The 25,404-nt window shown below is 38.3% G+C and overlaps 1 protein-coding gene across 10 annotated transcripts in view; it reads right to left on the reverse strand.

Moving 5' to 3' along the window:
- Positions 1 to 25,404, reverse strand: part of DMD (dystrophin) — a 1,967,742-nt gene that overhangs the window by 53,592 nt on the left and 1,888,746 nt on the right. For all 10 annotated transcript variants that reach the window (XM_075200299.1, XM_075200300.1, XM_075200296.1 and 7 more), the window contains 3 exons: positions 23,782 to 23,867; positions 15,761 to 15,918; positions 39 to 205 (listed from right to left, as the gene is read on the reverse strand). In XM_075200299.1, the coding sequence (XP_075056400.1) occupies positions 39 to 205; positions 15,761 to 15,918; positions 23,782 to 23,867 (411 nt within the window). The remainder of the gene's footprint in view (positions 1 to 38; positions 206 to 15,760; positions 15,919 to 23,781; positions 23,868 to 25,404) is intronic.

A 25,404-nucleotide genomic window follows, 5' to 3' on the forward strand; every position in this document is an offset into this window, starting at 1 on the left:
GAGATAACTTTTCACTAGAGAAATGAGACATCACTTACCTGAAACCGATAATTGGACATTCCTTACAGATATTACACTTGGCTTGGTGTTTGGCAGTTTCAGCAGCAGCAACTCTGTGAAGCACCGGTAGCCAAACCATCGACTGTGGTTCCAACCTCATCCAATCCAGAAACAAAGCTGCTTCAATTTCTGGCTTATTGTTGGCCTGTAAATTACAAACACAAAACATGTTGAAAACATGAAGGCAATCTCACAAGGTACAAATTGTAAGCGTGATGCACAACAGTACTATTTTCAGCAGGGAGGCTGCAGACTGAGTGCTTTTATAGAGGTCAAGGAACTCTGTGTATCCTATTTAACAGCAGGGGGTACATTATTCCTATTAATAGACAGGTTTCAATTAGAAACAAGGAAGGTTTCTTATACAGTATGTTGTATTCACACAAACAGCACGAACAAACAAACACAGAGCTATATGCAAAAGTCTGGGTAACCCTGACATGTTTTACTGAATTTCTAGATGAAAAGAAGTTAACACAAGCTCTGTAGGGCAACACTAAAAAGGAAATATCTCTGCACATTTTAATGCACAATTTCTTCATGCTGAATTTAAAAAAGTTAGGGCCGAACACAGGCTGTTTCTCTTGTTCTAGTGCATGGGATCTCTCCAAGAGGCAGCAAAATAAACCCTAGCACAATCAGAGGTCACATAATTAATTGACAGTCTGTGAGAGGTCTTGCAGTTGGTTAAGCTGTTTCTAAAGAAAAGGATTACCTCTTCATCAACTCTGCACATTACACCAAATAATGAAATAAAATCCTGCATATGTACAGCTTTTACCGCACATCCACATCACATCTCAACGCCTGTGACATTGTCATTGCATTGTTCTATAAGAGGGATGGTCCCTGTGTCTAAAAAGCCTAGAACATCCGCTTCCCAAATTTGAACATTGGAGATATCTACAACTTCGTTCTCTTCTGCATATGCAAGGCACTCTCTCCAAGATGAAGAGACCGCTCACACCATTTGTGACCATGTGCATCCAACCTATCACGCCCATACTATTTCAGCAATCTATAAATTGCATATAGAGGACAAATTTACACTTAGAGGTTTTTCTCCCATGCATTTGTAAAACGAGGTCTAAGATCTCACGGGGCCAATCTAATGGGCAAAAGTATTTCTGGCTACACACACCTGCTCACAAAATACCATTATTGTTGAGACCAAATACAATTTTTTTTTTTGAACACAAATGGTACAGATGTCCTGGATTCGTGAATACATTTGTGACTGCAGTGTCACCCCTTTGTTGGAGGTGCAACTCCTATGTGGATTCCCAACTCCACATACGGTGGTCCTGCCCTAAAATCTCTATCTACTGAAACAAAATAATACACCTCTATATACTGATCGCAGGTGGGGATGTGCCGACTGACCCTGGTTTCTCGATCTTGTGCTCATCTTCTATTCCCATTTCCGCTTGTAAAAAAATTGCTCCTTAAACATCTAAACAATGCAGCTAAATCCCTGACCCCGGTCTGTTGGAAGACACCTCCCACTATGTCTGAGTGGTTTACACATATTGATTTTTATATGTCTATGGAAGACTTATTCCTATCAGCCAGTAACTGGACATCTGAGTGTACAGCCACCTGCTTTTAATTAGCTGGAATTTAAAAAGGCAACAAAGTACCATATAAGAATATTACTCTCCCTCAACTGTAACATTTTTCACTGAGATGTCACCATAACCAAGCACCCTGGAAGCATACTTCCTGAAGCATTCTGTTCCAGCACACATCACCTTCCTTTATACCTATTTTTCCCCTTCCGCTTCCCCACCCCTACCTCTTCCCTACTTCCCCTTCTATGTTTGTCGCCCTCCCCCAGCGTCTGTATATGTGCATCGATACAAGAAAAAATTTCCTATGCTGCTGAATTGTTGTGTTGGTTCTCTGTGAACCGTTTTCATTAACTATTGTTGATTATATGCAACTTATAAATAAAGAACAACAAGTAAAAAGCCTAGAACAGTTCTTCCACATTGCCTTTTCAGTTAGAGCTTGGGTTAACAAGCGGACAATAACTTCCTGTTAACACTTGTTCTGGTAATAGTATAAAAATAAAATAAAGTGTAATCAATAAATGAATGATGAGAAAGAAGAACAGCACAAATAATTAAATGTATATTTTATTATTATGACCCATATAAATAGATCAAAGCATTAACAACATTGCAAAATACATTTGGGGTATGTGTGGAATTAACGCTAACTAAGTGCTAAAAAACAAAACAATAGAAATAAAACAGAAATGCAATTTATTTAATCCTGATTTTTACCTTTATAACCAAAACAGCAAAGGCATAAAAAGAAGAAAAAAAAAACCATACAATTCATGTGGGTATACTAAATAATATAACAAAATATTTCTGCATGACTATCGTATGACTGATGTGATCATAAAGGAATGTAGCTTCTTTGTACACAGTGGCATTAGCATGAGACTGAACATATTGGTCTCTCATTAAGCGCTGGACGTACAAGATATTTGTTCTTTATTGCATAAGATACATGTTTTCGTACTGTGCATATGCACCAAAAATGTGTTTGTATCTAGATTTTTGCATATTGTAGACTTGCATCCCCTTATGGCCAGAGAGGCCATACGGGGGTGGGTTAGTGTAAGCCGGGTACACCAAGGACGTACCCATTATCAGAGGTAGCAGCATCCTCAGACATGGCTATGACATATCTCTTGCAGGCATTGGAGGGCAAAGATACAAGATGACAACGATGACCATCCGCAGCATTATCTAGCCACTTCTGATGGCTAGATAATGCTGGTTGAAAAATACCTGAAGTGGTTCCTTCCTTTCGAAGGAAATGTTCCCCTCCTCATTTTTCCAATACTGGCGGGGCTGTACCATCGCCTGCATCTAGATCTCCATCAATTTCATTAACTTCATATGGGACTCACCCCAGCCTTCTCAAGAGACACATTTCCCATCAGCACTCTGTGAATGCTGATCCGACGGCCCAAGAAATATGGAGGTCAGAAACATTATTGAAAATCTTTGTGGAGATGTGGCTTCACTATTACTCTTGAAATGCATATCGACCTCTCCGGATGATTCATCAGTGTTGCCGCAATATTATATCACGTAACGGCTGTCTATCTGCATTACTTATTTGTGATTATCATTTGGACTACTGCAGGGAAAAGGTTTCTCAATGGATTTTTAAAAGGGTACATAACAATGTGGGGCATGGTGGCTTAGTGGTTAGCCCTTCTGCCTCACAGCGCTGGGGTTATGAGTTCAATTCCCGACCATGGCTTTATCTGTGTGGAGTTTGTATGTTCTCCCCGTGTTTGCGTGGGTTTCCTCCGGGTGCTCCGGTTTCCTCCCACACTCCAAAAACATACTGGTAGGTTAATTGTCTGCTATCAAAATTGACCCTATTATCTCTCTCTCTCTCTGTCTGTCTGTGTGTGTGTTAGGGAATTTAGACTGTAAGCTCCAATAGGGCAGGGACTGATGTGAATGAGTTCTCTGTACAGCGCTGCGGAATCAGTGGCGCTATATAAATAAATGGTGATGATGATGATGGGGCAAGAAGAGCCATGGGAACCAAGTACATGTTGGCGCTTGTGGCAACACTTTTTCCCTGGTACCTACCAGGCAGGACTATCAGGAGAGGCCTAGTGCTACTCAACACTGGGCCAGTACTCCATAGGTGCACGGGGCTGATCATTTGTCTGCCCCTTTCCCCCGTAGATGGCCGGGCCTGGTGCAGAGTTCTATTCTTGTTAAAGATGGGAGAGAGAAGGGAGGAGTTTATTGTGTTTTCTCTGTATTTCTTTTTTCTAACTCTAGATTGCTAACTTGCTTGTATCAACCACATCCTTCTTTTTTTTATTTTTCATGCTCTAAAGCAGTGGTTTGCCATGTGGTTTTTAATACATGTGACATTATACCTCCCATGTATAAAAATCAGAATACCAGTTTTAGAACTGGTGGTTTAAAATCACACAAGATATGCGGTTTGGTCTTTAGTAAATAGTCTTTAATAAGTTGCTTGGTTTACTAACTGCCCATCAAAGCAGAGAAAAAACATTTAATGCTATTTTCACAATAATAAACAAAGATCAATAGCGCATGAAACATTCATAACTTCTATAAAAGGAGTATTTTCTCTTGTTCTCTCATAGAAGGACTTGGCCTACTAATTCAATGCAAATTAAACATATTATTCTAGAATATGCGAACAAGAGATAAATCATTACAATATAAAAATAGGCCTGTATATACATTTCCAGAAACAGTGAACTAGTCATTAGAGGGATGTTTATCTACAGAGACTCAGATTCTTCAAGAATCAATATTCCAAGTACATTAATGGAGCTGCTGATTAATATGCATTTTTTAATGGGAAAAGATGCATTCTGTATTGAATAGTGCACTGCATGTTACAACTAGAATTAGAATGAGCATTTAAAAGCATCAGGCTGCCTTGTGGTAATCAGCATAAATTAGGGAGACAGAAAAAGGCACACAGAGAGCAATTCAGTAAAATTATATATCTGATTTATTTTGTAGCCTATAATCAATGTTAATTTGTTAATTGTCATAAAGGTAGATGGCTGAATCGAGATAACTGTGGAGTTTGCACAGTCATATAGATGGGCTGGTTGGTGATTAGCGTTGTTAAAATGTATCAGATAGCCAGGAATTGCTTGACGATTTACGTTTGCGGACTGGTCATGAGCAGTCTTGGCTCCTTTTTTTTTTTTAGTTTGGATCATTCGTTTAGATACTATTACAATTTCTTAGATGACCTCCAATTCCCTCAAATGGGAAAACACAGAGAATTTCATTTAAAAGTAGACATTCACTACCAATCCCCAGCAGGTGTAAGTGAGAAATTATTTTTAAACCTTTCCTAGCCCAACAAGACCTAACTGATCAAAAAATTTTTTTTAGGGGTGTTCTAAGTATCTATATAGTTTGTGAAGCACACAATTCATGGTGATGAACGCATCAACAGTGACTAATAATTTCTCTCAGTGACTAGAGTCTGAATTTAATTTTTAAATGAGAACAACATGTTAAGATACTACAAAGAATAAAAGATGCCTATGTATCTTACTATACCAATGGCTGCATTTTAGCCCCTATTTAAAGCAAAGCTTATACCAACTAGACAAATTTCAAGGAACTGAAGTGTTTGCCGGGCCTCGGATGCATGGGGCTTTGCACCAGGGCCGTCTTTCCCATTGGGCAGGTGCCCGGGGGCCCTGCAGCCCAGGGGGGGCCGTCGGAGGCAGAACAAAAAAAAAAAACCTGGAAAAAAAAGAAGAAGAAAATACTTACCGAGCGGTCAGCTGGCGGTCCGGCTCCCTCCCTGGTCTCCTCCTCCGTGCGGTGCTCACAGTGCATGTCGGGCGTGACGTCATCACGCCCGCCCGACATCCATTGCGGAGCGCGACGGAGGAGGAGACCAGGGAGGGAGCCGGACCGCCAGCTGACCGCTCGGTAAGTATTTTCTTCTACTTTTTTTTCAGGTTTTTTTTTGTGCTGCTTCCGACGGGCCCCCCTGGGCTGCAGGGCCCATATATATATATATATATATATATATATATATATATATATATATATATATATATATATATATATATATATATATATATATATATATATATATATATATATAGCCACTTTTTTTTTTTTCATATATATACATATGTATATATGGGGGCCCCCGGTGCACTGCTTTGCCAGGGGCCCAAAAGGTTGTTAAGAGGGCCCTGCTTTGCACAAAAGTTAAACTAAACTAATGTGGAGATAAGAGTCAATGGGTCCTATGGAAGAACTTTTGCTTCAGTGTTCAAAAACTCATTGTAGATCAAAACTGCTGGATGCATCTATATTTCAGTGTCAGTCCTGTGTGACACACAGCTCAGGTATCATAACAGGCATGTTAATGACACTAGACAAGACTGTGGGAACAAATGTAATTTTTAAATAAAGAATGACTGTCGAATCCTGAAACATCTGAAGCCGATTAAAAAAAAAAAAAGGCAGCAGATCTGCTGGGGTAGATCAGTTTGTAATGCAGAGTATGGAAAGAGAAATCTGTAAAGTGGGTACTGCCATTGTGCAGACTGAACCTAAAAGTAATTGTTTCTTACACAGGGCAGAGGTTCACTTTCAACTTTTCATTTCCCTGCAGGCAAACACCTAGCTGCACACTCTGCGGCCCGTATTTGCTTTTGAAAACCGGTCACATTCGTTTGTTCTGCCATACAAACAGGGCACATAAAACCTGAGTGAAATTGAAGCAGAGGTAGAGCTGTTTTGATGACATTTACAGTGCTGCTTTGCAAAGAGTGGGGGTTGAGCAGAGAGCATCGCTGTTCTCCAAGGGCTAACATGATCTGTCAGGGGACCACACAATATGCCAAACAAACAAACAAACAGGAGCTTTTTTTCATTCATCTGCACTATACAATACTGCAATCAGCATGTTCCTGATTGTCCTATACTCCCAAAAGGAAAATAAAGAGGCTGCATTCCGGTTTTCATTATTTATCTTTATAAGTACACTTAGAAAAGTGTCAAAGCATAGATTTTGATGTGCATTTATTCCCTATCATATTGTTCACTTTATAGCAAGCCAGTCATATTATATATATTATATTTATATAAACAATTTTAAAAAAAAAGGCATTCAATCCGACTTACACGGAATAACACCACACAAGTCAAGATCTAGTTCCCCAGCTTGTTTGTACAAACTAAATCTATGTGATCAGTTCCGGGGCACATAGTGATTTTGGGCCCATTAACGGAAATGGGGATTGACAGATGTTTAATCAGCTTTAATGAGTGACAGATCACACAAATCACGTCCATTACACTCACTGCAAGAAATTACAGCAGATAAACTGTTATTGACCAATTTTTAACTTGAAATAATCAGGCTAAGCATCTTTTCACTTCTATAACAAAGTAAAACACAAACTTATAGACTCGTGAGTTTAATGTTTCCTACAAGCAACGCAGCCCAATCTATTCCAGGTATATGACTCAGACATTGGGAGAGAGCAGAGTTTATCTAGCTGCAAAAAATACATGCATGTATGCTGTAACAGCAAGAATGTTCTTGTCATGATGGCTTGAACCAGTCATGCAGTAGCAGAAGAGGGGATTGCCGGGCTGAGTGGTTAGGGGTTTCCTTCATCATAGTGAACGCAATCAAAAACTACTTATGTCCGTGAAACTGCTTTGCAAAGTATGGCTCAGTATATAACATGCTTCACTTTAATAACATTATGGTTTATCTCTAGATATCTAATATATAAAAGCCTAGCGGCGTGTGTGTGTGTAAAAAACTACAGAGTGACAGAGTGCTCAAGCTGCAGCGCCACCTGCTGGGCTCAGTTATATACTACACTGACCTACTAAATTCTTAGCATTATCTTCTAATATATAAAAGCTTAGCGGCGTGTGTGTGTGTGTGTGTGTGTGTGTGGTAAAAACTATTTTCTCAGAAATGTCTCATCCAATTTACCTGAAATTTGGTATACTGACATTATTTGACAAAAAAAAATTATAATAGTAAAGTCAGTTAACTTCCATCATCCCCCCTTCCCCCCGTGGGAGGGGTAGTAAAGGCTAAATTTACGAGTTGAGGGCTCAAACTCATTTTCGTGAGGTAATTTTACCTCATGAACACACATGCTGTGTTAGTGAGAGTGTGTGTGTGTGTGGGTGTTTGGAAAAAACTACCGAGACAGAGTGCTCAAGCTGTAGCGCCACCTGTTGGGCAGAGTTATATACTACACTGACCTACTAAATTCTTAGCATTATCCAATATATAAAAGCCTAGCGGCGTGTGTGTGTGTGTGTGTGTGTGGCGATGAAGATGACAAGAACCTTTTTAACACCTTAAGTAGCCTGGTTTGACTAGAATGTATGAGTATCATGCACGGGTTAACGTGTGTGTGTGTGTGTGTGTGTGTATGTGTGTGTGTGTGTGTATATATATATATATATATATATATATATATATATATATATATATATATATATATATATATATATATATATATATATAATGTTGAAATATATAAACAGATTTACAATGAGAGGATTACGGTGATCCACTCTAAATTGCTTGATGAAAAACTGTGTTCGCAATATCTGGTCGAAGAGTATTTCAACAATTAAGGCAATATTTATTAAGCACTGGTTCTGACAAACTGACAAAAAAAGAAATAAACTGAATTAACATAACCCAATGGGCTTTGTCTTTCATAAAATTACAATTTTAAAAAATTATAGCAACAAAAAACAGCCCTTGGGATCTCTCTCTGGTCTAAACCACTAAATCACCTGCAACTATCAACTTTCTTTTAGTTATAAAGCAGCGCCATATTCTTAGGTGCCGTACAATGAGTCTGTAATGTACTGTCCGATATATAAAAGCATAACATCTACAGGAGGTATCGCAATATTCATTATTTACCTTACATATGATTATATGTAAGTTTGTAATTACTTAGTTGCAGTATATTTTTTATTTTACTGTTAATGTAATCAATAAGAAAAAATACTTGACAATGTGAAGTATCTTAACTGTGATATATAGGTCCAGGGTAAAACAGAACATTAGAGAGAGCGTTTACACTCAGTGTGGGTGCCTATCAGACACTTTTTATGAGGCTATACTATCAACAAGAACTCGGAATAGGAAGAATTTATTGCAGGAATACATTGAAAAATAACAACAATACCCACTTGTCTTCAACAAGGCAGTAACTGCAAAACAGTCATAAGCGTCTCAAAGAAGGATTTGGCAATATCATCATGAGCTTAGATTTAGATGGCCTGACACAGCATGAGAAACGTGCAGCAAACAGGACCTGGTAAGTGATCTTCTGTAATCTTATATTATCAACTAAGAAAAGTGTAACGTATACTAAAATGATATGTTTTTTACAAAATTTCTGTCACATTGGCTCAACTGAACTACATGCGAGTGCTGCACAAAATCTGTTTGGTAAGCCAAAATTGTTCCTCTATACTAATGAGTGTTAGATTGCTCTCTACTTTAAGTACCTCAATATAAGTAACACAACTTGGTAGAAACAAACTAACCATTTTGGGCTTTGGAAGGTATAACAGGAACATTGTAATAGAGCCATTGCTAAAATGACCAGAATTGTACATGCTAGCAGTAAATAAAGTAGCAGATCTGTAAACAGGTGTGACCAATATTGCAATCATTTGGGGGCGGGGGATATTATTACAAAGCTTATAAATAAGTATGCTGCAAAGCTGTGGACAATACTGCGTTCCAAGGAAATGTTACATCACAGAATAAAATTGACCAGGAAAATAAAAATAAAAAGTAAGTTTGTAACTTTACTAAAGGCTAAGTATAGGTGAAAGGAGACAACCCTATCTTCAGTTAGTAAAAATGCAGTGGTGCCACCCCCTGGGGCCCATGTTGGTCAGGAGATATTCACCACCAGTGCGCTCCAGCATGATCAACTTGCCATGTGCAGTGCATTAAGATTTACAAAACATGGCCAGAACATACTTACAGCAATGTGTTTGTGTCATTTGAATAAATAGTTTTTAGACTATATGAGCTCATATGGCAATCTTGTTTAGATTTTTTAACTGGGGAAAGCAGATCCTCAGCAACTGCTAGCCTTGCGCTATAATCAAAGCGCTGAAAAGTTTTTTCGGTTGGAGATTATATACAGCAATGCGCGGCTTGTCCAGTAAGGCGTAACCATCGCTCACTTTCTCCAGGCGCTTCAGCATATAATAAGTCACACACTTGACAATGTCATAGGATATTAATTAATTGTGATATATGCGCTTCTAGAACTAGTTTAGTCTTTCTTTAGGGTAAACATCGGAAAAAAACAAATAAAAAAAACCAAAAAACAACCTTATCCTTTCACTTAGAAATCAGGGTATCATAATATTAGGGTTGCTAAGCACAGACATTCAAATTCTGTATTTGACATGTAAACCCACCTAAAAATTTATTGCACTCTATTCTATGTATCCATAAGAATTTAATACTTGCGACTGTGTACGATTGTGTTGCAGTGCTTTTTCTTACTACAGAAGTGCCTTGTTTCATAACAGTGCATTCAAAGCATGTCACAACACTTGTCCACTGACCTCTACAGGTGTGTATACTACTAGGGTTAAAGCAAGTAGTATAATTAGTCTTATGCAGCATTCTTCCCTTGCTTTCTAAGGCCCATTCAATTCAATGGAGTTGTGAGCTACAATTAGAAATGAATAGGCCATTAACATCAATGAAGCCACACACCACTGGTACTAATTTTCCCCCCATCACCCCCAACATATAGACATTCAATCAATCTAAACTGATATTTTATATATTTTAGTTTGAACTACCCTCAGATTAAAAAAATTATGGCTTGGATTTCCTTAAGGATTAAAATATGCAACACTTTATTTCAAAATACCATTACTTCAATGCTGGAAACTAAAATAAATAAGCTATTGAAAAGAATGGAAAAATCTATAAGTTGTTTGCATTTCAGATGCATTTGCAAACTTGTACAAACACATGCAGGTTGGATATACTGCATATGAATTTCGTATAAGACGAAAAGCGCAAATGCATAGCGCTTATGTGCTGTATGCTGGATGCAGTGTGTAACCAGCCTTAGCCACCAAAGTTGGTCTCTCTTCCTTGAATTGGACCCTAATTTCCAGAGAAAGTCCCTGGCCTACACGGACCATCAGCACAATACAATACAATACAATTTGTGTTATTTTGTATACGGAATGCAATTCTCAGTACCCATTCTAATTCTCTAAGCTTTATAACATAACGTTTACTGAACAGGAGTATTGAAAATGTAAATACCTGACATTATAAGCAAGATCAAAAAGCCTACTATGATGATTGCAGTCCTTGGGAGAAAAATAAAAAAAATAACCCCATAGTAATCTTCCGAATCAACAGGAACAACATTTTAGGATTAAGGTGTAACAACATATCCCATTATCCAGTGGCACAAACATTAGGAGAGACTTCATTCGGAAACCTGACAGCACATTTATGTATCTGGGAATGGGATGTCAGTTGTAAACATGTAATCTATATCACAAGTGACAATGTGCAATGAGGAGGCCAGATTTAATGAAGTCACATACTGCAATCTCTTTCACTGGAGGCTAGAGGAGAAGTGGGAGACCTGCACAAAGCTGGAGTGTATAGGGTCGCTTCAGAAACTGAAGTGCTTGTAATGTTTTCCTCTAATGGGAAATTGAAACAACTCAGGATTGTTTACTAATAAAAAACATTGTCTCTATCAATGAGGATTATAGGAAAGTATATAATGTCCAGTGGCAGCTTCTCTAAAGGGGGAAATAAACTGGATTCCACAGCAAATTATTTTGCAGAATTCTTTTCTGATAAAGCAGATTCACGGTGGGCATACATTGCCAATTGCCCGTCATACAAGAACAGCTCCTTTTCTGAAAGACTTGTCTCTACAACATTTTTGTCATTTCATTCACAGCAATGTCCAAGTTCTTAAAAATAGCCACAACTTTTCTTATTGTGTATATAAATCTCAGCATCTGCTATTACTATGCATTAAGCCATAAATCAACAAGAGTGGCAGCACAGTGACCTAGTGGTTAGCACTTCTGCCTCACAGCACTGGGGTCATGAGTTCGATTCCCAACCATGGCCTTATCTGTGTGGAGTTTTTATGTTCTCCTTGTGTTTGCGTGGGTTTCCTCCGGGTGCTTCAGTTTCCTCCCACACTCCAAAAACATACTGGTAGGTTAATTGGCTGCTATCAAAATTGACCCTAGTCTCTCCGTGTGTGTTTGTGTGTGTGTGTGTATGTCTGTTATGAAATTTAGACTGTAAGCTCCAATGGGGCAGGGACTGATGTGAATGAGTTCTCTGTACAGCGCTGCAGAATTAGTGGCGCTATATAAATAAATAGTGATGATGATGATGAAGAGTAGTGAGAACAGGTGGGATATTGTATCGTGGCCGCCTACAGTTTACGGGCTGTGGCTGATTGTAATTAGTGGCGGGTGACCATGCGCTTATTGATTATTAATCGAGCTACCCAATCCAGGAAGGCTAGTATAGGTACTGCTTATGGGAATGAGAAGATCTGCTGTCTCTTTTGTAGAAGTCTGTCTCCTATCCCAATAGAAATGGGCCGTCAAAAATTTTGGCATTAGCTTATCTAGCGCCAGGATGAGTATGGAGAACCCTTGCTCTTTTCAGCGTGGGAGTCAATTATATTTAGGAGAAGGGGAGAACATTTTTATTTTCTCTCTTTCTTAGGCATCATTAAAGCTATTTGGAAAGAAACCACTTGTGGATGAAGTGATTTTGGTGTTATCTCTTCGGTATCAAGTGAACATTCATTAATAACGCACTGCATTTTATGTCGGCTTTCAAGTAGTCTAAGGAGAGAAATTATCTGAGCAGAGCACTTGGATGATTATCAATGAAGTTGTAGGCTACTAGTTATGTGAAGGAAAGTCACAAACAGAAAATACCAGGCAGCTATAAAACAAAGCCGATTTTATCTTTTAAATCTCTGGAAGAAATACATTTCCAGTGTGGCAATTGATGTATTCAATAAGACAGCCTCGGCTTCGACTGCTGATTTGTATTTCACTTTTGCGACTCTATAAAAAAAGCACTTTACAAATATATATGCAAGCAAACATTTACTCTGAGTAGCGAATCTGATGGGGAGAAGAGCTTCGGATGAAGCAATGCTGTTATTACAGTTATTACTTCTCACCCAATTACACTTTAGTAAACTGAGGCACTGTGAGATAAAATAGCTTGCCCTGGGTCACTGGTAAAAATTGAGTCTGTATTATATTCCCAAGAAGATAGAGATTTGTTTTATAGCATACTGTAAGCAAAGCCCTGGTATTCCCTTCAGCTAGGACCTGTGCTTGCATAATAGGGCACAATGCTACAAAACTACTCAGTATTCTAGAATACTGTTCGGTAAGAGGCTCCAGTGTGAGGTCTGTCAGTACATCTCAACCCACGCACGGCACAGGAATTATTGTAAGTAGAATCGTTAATGCAGTAAAAGGAAAACACAAGCTGATCACCTGCTGCACTAATCCAATGTTGTCAAATACACAAACCAATCTTAGGGAGTACATGTGCATGACACTGAACCTAGAGAGAGATTGAGCCCATCAATTCATAGAAACAAAAGAATACGAGATGAACAACCATTGTGTAATATTGTTATTAAGATATAAGTTGGAAATGCACATACAAGATAGGTAAGAAAGAGGTTATCACTCAAAGTCATACATATAGATAGTAATTCTCATTACTGTACACAGTCCTTGTTGGAAAGTGTTCATATTTGGATTAACTAATGGAAGCTAGTACTGGATGAGTTTGGCGCAAAACATCAGCTTACTTAAAAGGATAATTCCACTTAAATTTATATTGCCAGATAAAATTATTCTGGGTCCTACAATTTACAGCGATGACTTGAAATAGGACTTCTGCCTCAAATTGCCTACTTATAATGCACAAACACACTTCTGTTCTTAAATAATAAAAACCCTTAGCAACCATGGGAACAATCAGAGCAGTCCAATGTTTGTTTCAAAGCTTACAGATGTTGCTAAGGGGTGTGTATCTTTAACAACCTCACTGTGAAATGGAAGCAACAGTGTGTTTATGCATATTAAGCAGACGATTCCAGGCAAAAGTTCTACAGCAAGAATTAGGAGTCATCCTAGTAAGTTATAGCATCCATCTTAAAGAATTTTATTGGGCAACATAATTTTGAGTGGAGTGCTCCTTTAATGAACACTTAGGACAGCTGAAAGTCAAAGGAATATCCGTCACTGGTGTAGACTGCAGGGTCCCTGACAACATATGCCCCAGGTCACCAATCCACATGGGGCACCGTCCTGCAGAGTATATTTAGCCAGTTCTACCAGTGTCTAAATTATACTTACTTTTCCCTAAATGAAAAGATGGATTTATACAGATATCAGCACCATGGAAAGTAATGTGACTGAATAAAAGGGACACCAATAACAGAATAATTAGAGGACTTCAAACAGATTTAAAGTGACACAACCTGCAGCTGTTTCTATTCACTGTTACTTTGTTTCCTCCTTTTTATTATGCGCACAATAAATCATAGAAAAATATCTTAGAAAAGAGTTGGGTGTTTTTAATGCCAGAGATTATACTTGTGAAGTATTCAATTTATCATGAAAAAAATATATTTTCTCCCAATCTTTGAATGGAAATAAAGGTGTGTGGTATTAATTGATTGCATTTAATTTTAATCACACTCATGGAGAAGATTTCTAAAGCTGGGTACATACCTATGCAAACTTACTTCAGATGCAATTTCTGTAACGATTTTACCAACGATTAAAAATCCACATGCAGATTTGTGTGTACACACCTACATGATTTACTATCAGATCTGTGACCTGAATCTCTCATAACCATCTGCCGAAAAGATTGTGACTCTGTACACACTACAGGTATCTGCCTACACTGCTGGTCGTGAGTCTGTACACACTTCCACATTTGCCCAATGTCGTTTCTTCGTTGATCGTGATTTTTAGGACGTTTAGAAAACCAAAATCAACAGATGTGATGCGTTTTGGTAAAACATGATTGTGGGAGCATACACGCTTCTTGCTATCTAAACAAACTGTTGTGAATCATGTGATCTGCATGATAATTGCATAGATGTGTACACCCCCTTCACTTTATATTCCAATTTGAACAGATGTAAAGTTGGGAGATATGTATATAAAACATACTTGCCTACTTTCAGTAGGCAAAGTCCTGAAGAAGGGCGTGAAAGGACGGGGCACGTCGAAACGCGTCATTTTGGCCCAGCCCCCCACGAGTAAAATTACGTTTTTTCACTGGACCGGGGCCAAAATGACGCGATTCTCTGTGAATCCTGTCATTTTAACAACGGAATTTCGGGATGCGGAAGAAATGCCAGCTCTCACGGGAGTCCGGGAGACTGACACATATTTCAGGAGTCTCCCGGAAAGTGTCAAGTATGATATAAAAACACATACACACACATGCAGGTATAGGAACTCTTCATTAGAATGTTCCAAAAACCAAAAAGGGGGAAGGTGGTAGAAAGGAGGATAAATAATTCCGGCTGCTTAGTAAATTGGTCATACTCCAATACTTGGTCACATATGTCTACAGTTGTTTAAATGCTCATTCCATCACATCATCAGATGAAGAATTATATAGTTTACTTGCACAATAGCACCTTTATATTTTCCTTTGCATCTTTTATCTTTTTTTTCTTCAAATAAATAGTGAAGATACTTCAACAAAAACTCTGAATATATACTTTTAATCAAGACATCAATGTACTACAGATATTCTTTATTCATCACAAACAAATCTTTAAATCCTTGTTATATTTAAGGAGCTTAAGCTTGCTGGAACCCCGCTGTTACTGAGCTATGTTTGTTATGAACAAATAATTATGCAAAAAGTAAAAAAAAAAAACGTAACATTTTTTGCCAAAGAGGAGATTAGTGACCTATAATGAGAAATTCTAGGAACGATCCCCAGGAAGAAAATAAAGTCCATTCATTTCTTGTAACGAAGTTAATATATTAATGCAAATAAAGTCTCTAGGAGAGATGAACACAGAATAAATACTTACAAACTGAAAGCAGCTTCTGACACTGGGTTCTATGTTACTGCCGCCAAAGGAGGCCACTTCGCCCAGCTGCCGTGGAATCTGAATAGCGTCATGGAGGAGGAGGCCCAGTCTCCGCTGGTCACAAAATCCAGTAGAGCTTGCTACTTGCTTGAACAGGTCTGGAAAATAAAAAAGTGTGCAATGGTAAGAAACAGGATGGAATAGTAGAACAGTGTTTTTCGGGAATGGTTTATTAAATATTAAATATCACATGTAAATCAAACCATATTCATAACAGTTTCACAAGAAGGGAAATTTTGGTTACTGCTTTCAACTAAAAAAAAAACCATAAAAGCCCCTGTGTATATTCAAATTCAACATCTTATTGTACAGTTTAGACAAGAACAGAATTTTTTATATATCAGAAACTGTGGTTATGAACGTAATGAAAACATACTTGCCAACTCTCCCGGAATGTCCGGGAGACTCTCGCATTTCGCGAGAGTCTCACGGACTCCTGGGAGAGTGTGGCAATCTCCATGATCTGCCCACTTCCTAGTGAAGTGGGCAGAATTAGGTCCAAAACAAAGCGGTCCAAAACAAAGCGATTCACCGGGAATCGCGGCATTTGGCCCCACCCCCTGCTGTAAAATGACGCATTCGCGTCATTAAGTCACAGGGGGCGGGTCCAAAACTACGCACATTTTGGAGCCCCCCCATCACACCCACCTCCCCCGATCACACCCACCTCCCCCGGCAGGCTCCCGGAAGCCAACTTTAGAAAGTTGGCAAGTATGAATGAAAAAGACTGCGGCAGGAGGTTTTGGAGAGCAACAAGTTGTGAGGAATTAATTTAAGAAGATGCCAGTAGTGGTTGTTGCCTTGTCTTGTAGCCTAACTATCCACATGCAAAATTAAAAACAGACCCTCTACCGCAGGTTCCCCAACCTCCTTGCATCATGCGCTCCCCATTGTTTTAAGAAGTACCTCCAAAGTGTATCAATTTATCTACTAAATCTCTAAATGGGTACATTAATTTCAAAGCCATCCAAATATGTTAAAATATTTGTCTAGGCTTATACAAGGTTTACGTTTTTTTTCCCTTTAAAAATCCATGTTTTTTTTGTTTTGAATTGGTTTTACTCATTAATTACTATCTTGAAGTATTATTTTCAGCTTTATTTAACCGGTGGAAGTACCCCTTTACCGTGCTTAGAAGTACGCCTAGCACAGGCTGAGAAGCCCTGCTATACAGTACATGAGACGCACACAGCAAGCTTCACAATATAGGGAAAACATAAGAACAGCATGCAGAGAAAACACAAGCTGCAATGTGGAAATTAAAAAAAAATGCAAAAGGCAAAATGATGTTCTTGTTAAAAGGGGAATATCTAAAAATACACCACAAGAGAGACTTTAAATGAAGAAATTTTGGAAAGAAATAAGCATTTTGGGTCCAAATATAGACAAAGAACAATAGGGTGCATTTCGCACAAGCAGTTTAACATCCACGGAAATTATTTTGACATATTAATTTTTTTTTTTAGGAAAAATGACAGATATTTGCCTTTTACATCAATAATTTTTATTGAAAAGTTTTAAACATATAGGGTACAAAAAATAAAAAGGGGTTACATACAAAAGAAGGGCGTTGAATTCATGTATTGATGTCACTAGTTCCTAGTGAATTGATGGGCTGCATTCAGCCCACATAATGTCTGCATCCAGTGTGTAAGTCTAAGTTTATTGTTGAAAGCCAGCATAAAAAATAAATAAGAATTTATGATTGACTTTGGTGCAGGCATTGCACACATTTATGTGATGCATTTGGCAACATCAACCTTAACACTAGAGTTAATATTTGTCATTCAGCATGCCTCCAAAATGGTCTGGGTGCAATTCAGGACAACAGCTGCACACACACAGAAAGGGGTGTGGTGACTTTACATGGGTGTGTGCCGCATCTCCTGTGGGCTTGCCTAATGCTTCTGAAGTACTAGGCTGCCTAAACCAGTGTTGGCTAACCTGTGACACTCCAGGTGTTGTGAAACTACAAGTCCTAGCATACCCTTCCAGCAATAAGCTGCTATATATTGGCAAAGAATGCTGGGACCTGTAGTTTCACAACATCTGGAGTGTCGCAGGTTAGCCAACACTGGCCTAAACCTACCTCTTTCTTCCTCCAAAGAGGCCCTGTATTGCAGCGCACCTGTGGCAGGTGTCTGTGGCACCCATTCACCACGGTGTGTGGTGATAAAATTTCCAACATTTCCGACAGGTCAAAAATCCGCCCTGTAGTCATGACAGCACAAATCAGTTGGGAGGTATGATAAAATGGGCACTAATTAGAAGTAATTCCATGACAGACTAATAACCAGGGGCAGGCTGGTCTGGGGAGATAGGGGGGCATCAGCCCCCCAGGCCATTCCCATAGTGGGCAACCTCAGGCTGGGTCACCTGCATTTTTATCCCCTTTAAAATTTTCCTAATAGGCTGCCGAGTCGAGTCTTGCCCCACACGGGCTAAATTTTGCCAGCCCTCCATTGCTAATAACCTTTTAAAGATTTAAAACTGGCTGCAGATCTGTGATAACTGGCCAACGGGATTTCAGATTAAACAGTTAATAATCGGAATGCCAGAACATAGGAATTTAACATGTACTATAAAAAAGAAAAAAAAAAAAAATAGGATAGGGATATAAATTTTATTTGAATCCGTGGAACTCTAAAATATACACATATCATTAATGAAAATTAGACACACGTTCATTCTCACTACACAAAAAAGTTAATTATACCGCAGGCCACAGTTACATATTCATATGTATTGTGAGCATTAATAAAATGGCTTCTCCGACAGTATTTTATTAGTCTATTCATAGTGAAAGTCAAACTTGTGATCACTGAAACATTTTCTGAAGAGCAACCACTTTGACTCTGTGTCTTGTGTGTTATTTATATGTGCTATTAATTATACATAGAAAGCAGAAAACCTGGGATTTTAAACTGCACAGCTAAAGGCAATAAGTCATTGCAAAAAATAAATGGAATCATGTCAAGCACTCCTAAAATAATAATACATTGAAAATGAACTGTATTTGAAAGTAGATGTCAATGTGACATATTTCAAGGACCTTGCATGCAGCTCTTGTTCTTTCAAGAGGGCAGCATATTGCCCATACTGAGAAGCAGAGAATTGTAAAGGTCCTGTTGCAGCTTCATTCACATTTAATGATTTTGAAGCACCAACATAATGTGTTCACAAAGTTGAAGCCAAACTTTAATTCCTGATTGGCTGGTCATACTGGTTACTAATTGAAAAGAGTCACCATTAAATCTGGATTTATTCTACTGTATAAAAGATGTGTGAATGCACTGTGCAGCTTTTTGGTTTTGGAAAAATAGACTAAAAGAGCAATAACACAAAAAAGGAAAGATGATAATATTCCTAGGTGCTTCTATAATCTAAATTTTATCTGTAGCCTTCATTTTTACAAGTTTGCTCCTTGAGAGGAGAATGCTACACCTCTCAATAGATAAACACAATAAACCAAGTGGGGAGGGCCACCAAGTAGCAGCAGAAAAAATAAATACATTTAATCAATTAAATCTGATGCATATGGCTGAAACAACTGACAAATAAGGCTCCTAGTTAGAAAAATTGATTTAAAACCATACATAATGTTTAATAAAACCTCATAATAAATTGTTAAATATACTATGGTTAAATCTGCATAATTAAGGGAAGTAAAGCAAATTGAACATCCACGATAGTATGTATATACTCAAAGTTATGTCCAAATTGGAAGTGATGGTAACTGGTATTGTATAGGATTCTTTGTATACCTCACTCCGAAGTATACAAATAAGCCTATACCATCACTTTAAATTATTTGGAATTAATCTTTGAGTATACACATACATACATACATACATACATACATACATACATACATACATACAATCAGCTGTTTATGCATTTAGGATTGTCTTTGATGTAGTCATTCTTGACCATAGAGTGCTATGTATTATACTATTGTAGTTGTTCAATTTGCTATACTTCCCTTTATTATGCAGGTTTAACACTCACATATTTAACATTTTTTTATTGTTAATCACCAAGTATGATTTTAAATACTATATGTTTTTCACATTTAGGCATTATGTGTGTATCTATGAAATAATGAAATTTGATATATATGACAATATATTTAATTTTACCGCTGATACTTGGCGTGGTTTCATTTAAAAGGAGAAATAACTACTAATTTTGGGTTTGCTTCTGAACTTCATGAGGACTCTATAAAGCCCCCAGGCTGTCCGTTCTCAACCACTGGAGTACTATGTTATATTAGTGTTAGCCAGTGCTTACTGTCATTCAAAAAAACTATGTGGATGGCCCTAATTAAGAAATGTTAACATTTGTGGGCAACATCCCCCTTTGAGCTATAATGTTTTACACTGCAATTCTATGGCAAGTGTTGTATTTTCCCCCTGAGGGCCTGGATTAATTTGAATGTTGCTCAGCTATGCAGCATTTCAAGTTCCTATACGGAACAGGTTAAACAGCACAGCAAAGGAGAACCATCTGTTTCTTTCCTTGTTCACTTTGCTCAAACATGTTCAATTTCCTGATTCAATCTGTAAAACACTGTTTGCAATGTGGTACATGGTGAAAATAATACAACATGTACAAACTAACTTCACCGATAAACAACTGTTTATACAATGTAACAAGTTATGGTCCACTTAAAAGTGTGGAGGGTTTTCATGTTGTTTTTTTGCTTTTTTTTTTTTTTTTTTAAAGATTTGGTACTCTGCACAAACACAACATCACAAAATCAATGAGGGAGCCCTAGAGAAAAGAGGTTTTATGCTTTGTGTAATCAGGTAACATAGTAGGAGTGTACAAGTTTTACCAGGATATTACCTGGGATGATGTGTTAGTGGTTGGTCATCACAACAGAGAATCAAACTTTGTTATCAAAGAGAGGCCATACTTTAACACGTTAATTTACATCAAATTCCTAGCTGTACATTAAACTGGTTTGAATTACTGGTGTTTCATCATCATTTATTTATATAGCGCCACTAATTCTGCAGCGCTGTACAGAGAACTCATTCACATCAGTCCCTGCCCCATTGGAGCTTACAGTCTAAATTCTCTAATATAGACACACTCACACACAGACAGAGAGAGCGAGAGATACTAGGGTCAATTTTGAAAGCAGCCAATGAACCTACCTGTATGTTTTTTGACTGTGGGAAATTTGTGAACTTCCATGGTTATTATTGCATAAATTTACAGTAAGCATTTGATACTTTTGCCACAATAAAAATGCACCTAAACAAAAGAGAAAGTGCAGACTACGCAAAGAGAGCAACCTATGGTAAGCGGTCATAGAAATTGTAGCATGGGGAAGGGTCAGCGCAAGCCTTGGGGCACCCTAGAAGCTGCTTTCCCTCTGGTGTGGCACCCCCCCCCCCCACGGCTTCTGACATTAGCAGGCGGGAGTGGCATCCTCTGCTCCTCAGCCTTGTAGTGTGGCACTTAGCTGTGACATCATAGCCAAGCGCCACACTCCCAGCTTAACAATGACACTGAGGAGCAGCAGACAATAGCTTCACATGTAAGCAGCTGCTGGCTGCTTCTCCTTCATATTAGAGATCAGCGCAGAGTGGGGTGGAGAGCACTGAAAACACTGGATGAGTGACATTGTGTCACACATTCAGTGTTTTAAGCATCCCCTGCTATTGGCACCCCAGTCTACTGCCTATATACATCTATTGGTTGAGCCGGACAAGCATACAAGTTTTTAATCTTTATCAGCCACTAGCTAAGGCTACATTTACACATTGAATTTTACTGGGGCATATTTTAAACACAGCCTGTGCTTCAAATATCCTCCAAAAACACAATCCAAAGTGAGTGCACCAAAATACACATAGGATATTTTTCTATCGTGGAAAATGATGTATGTATTATTTTACACACTACTCACTGCGGCACAAGTAGTAAGAAAGAAAAAAAAAAAACACACACTAGTAAGAATTAACTTTTAAAGAAAAAAAAATTATTTTGTAAACCCGTTATTCGGTTTTAATTTTTGATTTTCATTTAATTTATTATTGTCCATTAATTAAGTATAAGGATACATAATACCAATATTGGTGACAAAATAAAACATTTTAATATTTTGTACATTACATAGTAATATTCATAGATATGCAAAAAATTTAAGAAAGGGCTACAGTGAATTATTCTAAATGGTGACCAATATTTTTGGCTTCTGCCAGAATCTGTTCAGAGTGGTATACAGAAAAATGAGAACCAGAATTGTGTCCACATGTTGATAAATTTGCATAGTGTTCCATCTTATTACATTATTAGCTCAGGACATGATTAGTAAAGTGCAGTACTTTTTTCCCCTGTTTAAATGACAACACTGTTTCATAAATAAGCACTCAAAGTTTCCTACTAAGCACAATTTCCAATAAAATTTCAATGCAAGCCACAAGCATGACAGGGACAAATTATTGTGCTTCTCTGCGCTGCCATTTTATCACCCTCTGGAGGATGTTTCAAGCTCCCTCCATTAACACCATGTTGTTTTGGTGCTTTTCTGTCCTCAAGCCTGAGCATGTTTTCAAGTTCAGCACTTTTGATTTACCGATTTGTTTACAACTTGGAATTTGTTTGAGCACAAATGGATATGGCAAAAATCACACTGAAAAGCGCAGATTACACATATATTTATAAGAAATACTTGTCAATGTGTTTGGAATCTAACCCAAAGGGTATTAACAAATCTTAAAAGGCCAAGAAAAATAAAATAAAACATTTTGTTACTTTCTACATCAACTAACATACGCATCACTAAAAGCTATAAGGACTAATTCAGGGTGGATATCATCACCATTTATTTATATAGCGCCACTGATTCCGCAGCGCTGTACAGAGAACTCACTCACATCAGTCCCTATCCCATTGGAGCTTACAGTCTAAATTCCCTAACATACACATACAGACAGAGAGAGACTAGGGTCAATTTTGGTAGCAGCCAATTAACCTACTAGTATGTTTTTGGAGAGTCGGAGGAAACCGGAGCACCCGGAGGAAACCCACGCAAACACGGAGAGAACATACAAACTCCACACAGATAAGGCCATGGTCAGGAATTGAACTCATGACCCCAGCACTGTGAGACAGAAGTGCTAACCACTAAGCCACCATGGTGGATATTTAGACTGCACGATAAAATGCTGCATTAATTATGGTTTGCCATGTACTGTTACCCTGTACTGTTTTCCACTGCTCTATGTACGGCGCTGTGGACCCTTTGTGGCGCTCCATAAATAAATGATGATAATAACAACAACGGTTTAGACAACCTGCATGCAGCCAGGAGCCTATAGAAGGGTCTCTTCTCTGGGTCATGGTCTGTCTAGAAATCTTAAACCTTTATTGTAAGGTATCTTTTTATCCTGACAAATTGGTTGTCCATTGTAAATAAATATTTCTAGAGAATCCCCTCCTTTCTCTATAACATTACTTTGGAACCAATCCCAAATACAAAGATCTACCAATCAGCAGCTGGCTTTCATAAAAGGTGATGCGTCACCTCTCTTCTGCGACAGAGCGGAGCAGTGCAGTAGGTGATCTGTAGAGGTTCTGGAAATAAATGACTGCCGGGGCCTTGAGGGACCACCATCAAGATAACATAAGGAAAGAAGGGGATTTACTAGAAATGCATTTAACGAATGCCAAGTTTTACACCACAGAAACAATGAAGAGTGTTACACGTATCTGTATGCACCGAGGTTGTACATTATTTAGAATGTTTTATAGTTTCGGTTAATAGTAAAACAAGTTGCGTGTGTGATCTGATTGGCTTAAAGTTGTTCAAAACCATCCACTTACAAAGAGGTGAGGAAGCAGGACAACAATAAGGTTCTCGGACACTAGTCCAACATATTTAAAATATGGGTGTAAAACAAATTTCCGAAATAATTATAATAGCAAATTAGGAATTAAATACTTACATCTGTATTTATCTTCCAAGTGTGCTTTACATAGGGAAATAATACCAGTTTTAAAAGACAACACACGGATTCTTCCAGTCCGGCCCCTAAATAGATATTAAAGAGGTAAATTAAATACATACCAATACACCACAGAAAATGGGCATATCTAAGAACTTTACAAAGAATAAACCTTCTTCCATGCAAATTACTTAATGTAGTATAGTAGCCACAGTATATTATTTCCACCAAATTCTTGTAAACGTTTCACTAACAAGCTGCTGCAGAATTGAGAAAATTGTATTTTTATACCCCCTCCCGCCCCATGTATAAACTCTTCAATAATATTCAAAATAAATGACACATAGGACCTCATTTAGAGTCGGACGCAAAGTCCGTTTTAGGCGCATCCAACAAAAAAACACTAACAGGCATGTGCAGAAAACACCAAATCCACCTGCATCTTCGATGCAATTAACACTTACGACAGATTGCGACTCACTACGAGAGAATGGGAGGAACACGGATTTGTGAAGGCGTGACCATGTAAATACATCCTAGTCGCAGTGAGGCGCAGACACAACACACATCAAAGCAGGGCTAAAGCTGGGCGGCAGGAATCAGGTGACGCAAGCGTTAGCTAGCTGCAGGAACTGATCACAGCTCCATAGGGTATTAAGAGTGGGACGCAACTGGGGTTGTTTGTCACTCGTAATACCCTACCAAGCTGCTGCACACTCCCACTTCTACACTCCTTACACAGACTTTGCGTCCAACTCTAAATGAGGTCCATAAAGGTTACCCAGAGCAGTCTAGGAATGGTGTGACAAATAGAAAACCATCATTGCCATGGATGGGCCCCAAGGGACTCCCAGGCACTTTTACCTGTCCCACCTCCTCCATCCCATGGCACCACCCCATACTACACATACACTATACCTGAGCACAGTAGTGGACAGTAAGCATTAATTAAATCATAACATGACATCACTTTTAAATAAATGTGAAACACTACAAAAAAATGATAAAATTATTTTAAATCATTCTCCATTGATTTTAAATAGGGTCTGCAACTTTCTCCAAAATTATTTTAGAACACATTATTTCATAAACCCTAAATATATGAGTGACACCTCCAAGTAGTTCTAGTTGTGGTGGGACCAAACTGTCCATCGGACCCCAAAGTAAGTTGGATTGGTGGGTCAGACTGAGCGACATTAAGGTAGATTGGTGTAGATTTTGGGTGGGGTTTATGTTTTTTATGTTTTGTTTCTACAGTGTTGGGAGGTATGCAACTTTATTGCAATGTGATTTATATATTTTAGTGTCCCATATATTAAATAATGATCAAGCTAGCAATTGCAGATTTCAAAACGGCTTATTTTACTCCTCAATCTATGGGGGAGATTCAATTGCCGGCGACGTGGTGAGCAGACATTGTGACAGGCACTTTGCTGGCATTTACAGTAGAAATCTCCGCTCATTTTCCCTCACACCACAGAAAAACGAGTAGAGATTTGTCAAATTTCCGCTGAGAAGTCTCTCGCGGACATTCCAGACACTTTGCGGCTAATTGAATTCCCCCCTATTACTGGCATTAGATTTTCATTTTGTGATAGTTTTCCTTACGCACAAATGGACTAA

Source organism: Mixophyes fleayi, chromosome 2 (genome assembly GCF_038048845.1).
Source record: "Mixophyes fleayi isolate aMixFle1 chromosome 2, aMixFle1.hap1, whole genome shotgun sequence".
NCBI classification, from domain to species: Eukaryota; Metazoa; Chordata; class Amphibia; order Anura; family Limnodynastidae; genus Mixophyes; species Mixophyes fleayi.